This window comes from Theropithecus gelada, unplaced genomic scaffold (assembly GCF_003255815.1).
Source record: "Theropithecus gelada isolate Dixy unplaced genomic scaffold, Tgel_1.0 HiC_scaffold_3493, whole genome shotgun sequence".
Classification (NCBI taxonomy): domain Eukaryota; kingdom Metazoa; phylum Chordata; class Mammalia; order Primates; family Cercopithecidae; genus Theropithecus; species Theropithecus gelada.
The window spans coordinates 975-4494 of record NW_020260006.1 but is presented as its reverse complement, the minus strand read 5'-3'; the positions used below and the strand labels follow the sequence as shown (position 1 = coordinate 4494).

Below are 3520 nucleotides of genomic sequence, written 5' to 3'. Positions count from 1 at the left end.
AAGAAAATAATTATTAAGAGGATAAAGTTACCTCATGACCAAGCCTCCTGGGTATACTACTCCCAGTTATAAGTTTTGCAGTTATATATATTTAGATATATAAATTTATTTTTTAGAAAAATGCTTATGTTTTGTATAGTTAATCACCATAAGTCTGTAATTAAAACCAAGAGTATAGTAGCTCAATGCATAGAAGTTAAAGAAAAGTCAATTTTTGTAAACTCACCATTGGCTTTTTGCTTTTGGCTCCTTACTTTAAATAAATCTTTTAAAGGGTAATGAATGCTTGTCCTAGTCCATTCCTATCCAGCCTAGAACACTTACTTGTCTGTAAGTCTTTTCACTTTAAGTCCCTCCACCATAGGGAGTCTCACTGAAGGGCAGGATGGACACAGCACAGGCAGCCATGCCACCCAAGCAGTGCTATGGGAAAAAAATTAGTAGCCATTGATGTTGACTCTGGCAAATATTAGCCATAAGGGGAAGAATGTAAACCGAAAATAAAATTCTCAACCATCTGAATGTACCCCTCCTCTCGTGCATAGGGATTCTGGAGTGAACCTGAAAATCTAGTTTAGGCCATGATGGAAGAGAGCGTTGGACATGTCTCATTATATTTCTCCAGCATTAACATCAACACAGACCTTAAGACATCAACATCAGACCTAAGAGTCTGATCAGAAACATTTAACGTCTATTTTCAGCCGGGCGCAGTGGCTCACACCTGTAATCCCAGCACTTTGGGAGGCTGAGATGGGCAGATCACCTGAGGTCGGGAGTTCGAGACTAGCCTGGCCAACATGAAGAAATGCTGTCTCTACTATAAAATACAAAAGTAGCCAGCCATGATGGCACATGCCTGTAATCCCAGCTACTCAGGAGGCTGAGGCAGGAGAATCGCTTGAACCAGAGAGGCAGAGGTTGCGGTAAGCCGAGATCATGCCATAGCACTGGGCAAAAAGAGCAAGACTCCATCTCAAACAAAAACAAAAACAAAAAACATCTATTTTCTCTGAAGCCTGCTACCTGGAGGCTTTATCTGCATGATAATATCTAGGTTTCTCAAACCCTTTATCTTAACCCAGACATTCCTTTCTACTGATAATAACTCTTTCAACCAATTGCCAATCAGAAAATTTTAAAACCTACCTATAACCTGAAAGTCCCCACTTGGAGTTGTCCTGCCCTTCCAGACTGAAACAATATATACCTTACATGTATTGACTGATGTTTCATGTCTCCTTAAAATGTATAAAACTAGGATGTGCCCTGACCATCTTGGGCACATGTCCTCAGGGTCTCCTGCGGGCTGTGTCATGGGCCATTGGTCCCTTATATTTGACTCAGAATAAGTCTCTTCAAATATTTTAGAGTTTGACTCTTTTTGTTGACCAGTCACCTCCTAGTAAGTTTAGGAGCAGGGATCTGACAGCAACCAAATCGTGCTTAGAAACAGCATTCTCTCATCCACTGTCCCTAGGCTCTGCAGAACTTGGCCAGGTTCCTGTTATCCATAACCCAAGGAAATGGGAAGGAGTCATGAGCTCTTGGGCTTTCTCATTCTCTGAAAATGGGCAATTGAAAACTAGCCTTGATTTTGTTTATAAGTATACATAAATGTCACACTTCTAAGCAAAATCAAGTCTAGTTTCAAATGTGTGAAAGGAAAATAGAAACTTGGGGCCCCATATCACTCTGCCAAAAGGAGAAAGTTAAGCTGAAATCTGAGTCAAGAGAGAAGCTGACTTTGCTTTTGCTCCTAAGCTCACCCTTCCTCTTTCCCCTCCAGCACTCTCTTCCCCTTTACATATTGAAGCCTCAACATCATCTTTGGAGAAAGGCACAGACTACAGATTGTTTCTATGATTCTGTGTTTTTTTCCTTCCAACTGTCCCTAACCTTGGCAAAATACACTTCTAAATTGATTGAGACCTGTTTCAGATACTTACTGGTTTATGAATATTAGAAGCAGTTTGTGTTCTCATCATGTGTGTGGTTTTTTTGTTTGTTTGTTTGCTTGTTTTATTTATTTACAAAAGGTAGGCTATGTTTATTAGAGTCACACACAGTTGACTGTCTCAGTGTGACTCAAGAACACAAAAAACCCATTTCTCCTTCACTTCTGAGTCCTGAGTTTAAGACCTATACCAGCAGGCATACTGCTTGGGGTCCATTCACAGGTTTACAAGTTTTTCATTGAGGGCAATCTGTGACTGTGTGAGGTTGGCCAGGTAGGTCACCATCAGCAGGTCATTGATGTTGCTGTTGAGCATGGTCTCCAAGTCATCAGGAACTATTTTGGGTACTTGGTTAACCAGGCTCATCAGGAAGCGGCCCACAGTATTGTCAGCTGACACCTTTCCAGACAGTACATCCTCTGCATATTGCAACACTGTGCTCAGGGCATCCTGGATGTGAGCTGATGCCCCTCCTACTTGCTGTAAGTCACTTGAGAGTCCAATCATTCTGTTGGGGCTAAAGCAGGTCTTCAAGATCAGGTCAACTCGAATGCGTTCAGGTCATAGTATGCGTATTTCACTGTCAGAGGTGTGAACATCACTCCCATGGTCCTCCCAGGGACACCCCTTAAAGTACTGACATAGGCTTTGATGCTCATGCGGCCGTTCTGGAGACTTGTGTCCACAGTGAGGTGGATGGGGTTGGGGGCCTCTCGGCTGTAGTACTCATGGATTAGCACAGAGTGCTCTGTGATGTCATGGTCTGTAGCGTACCAGCTCAGGATGAGCTCATTTGGAGAAACTTTTTTATGCAGTTCATACGTGTTCTTAGCAACCATGTCAACAGCCACTTCATCTTCTGACTCATTGTGTGGCACTGAAAAGCAATTGGTGACCTCCACTGAGTGCTTGTCGACAGTTCCCAACAGGGCCCCGATAACTCGGGCAGCACCCTCATTGCGTCTCTCGTAGCTGTCCACAATGGAGGCCAAAATGACTGGGTGCAGCCTGACCACGCGGCCGCCGGGGAAGGGCCCTGGGAGAGCAGGACCAGGCAGAGCGGGCGCTGGGGTCTGCGCTGGAGCTTGCGCTGAAGCCGGGGTCTGGCCAGGAAGGCAGTTGTAGCCGCTGCTGCCGCAGGGTCTGAGGATGCGGCTGGAGCCGCAGCGGGAACCGGAGCCGCAGCCGGTGCTGGCGTTGGCGCTGGGACTGAGGCTGAGGCCGATGCTGGTGCCGCCACCGGGGCTGCGGCTGGCGTGGCCAGAGGAGCACTTGCTGATACCACCGGTGTGGCCATCTCGTCGAGAAAGGAGGCAGGAGCGGAAATGATCATGTGTGTTTTTACGGCTATCATTTGTTATCCAAACTTTTACTATCATGTTCAACAATTGAATAAAATCAGATAACTTTTTAGGTGAGTCCCTGTCTATATAAACTCTTGCTATTCATATTGGAGCTACATTCATTTGGATAGTGCTCTCCCTCCTGAGTCAAGCTCGGTGCTTGACTCTCCCTATCCAAATCAGAGGCCAAAGAGACTTGGAAGGTTCCGGCAGTCAGTG

General features: G+C 45.3%; 1 protein-coding gene across 1 annotated transcript; it reads right to left on the bottom strand.

Moving 5' to 3' along the window:
* Window positions 1-2028: 2028 nt before the first annotated feature.
* LOC112617708 (eukaryotic translation initiation factor 3 subunit F-like) lies at window positions 2029-3282 on the bottom strand. The gene is given in 3 exon segments (XM_025374408.1): window positions 2029-2518; window positions 2521-3072; window positions 3075-3282. Coding segments are annotated over 3 exon segments (1077 nt in total). The 5' UTR covers window positions 3256-3282; the 3' UTR covers window positions 2029-2174.
* Window positions 3283-3520: the final 238 nt, after the last annotated feature.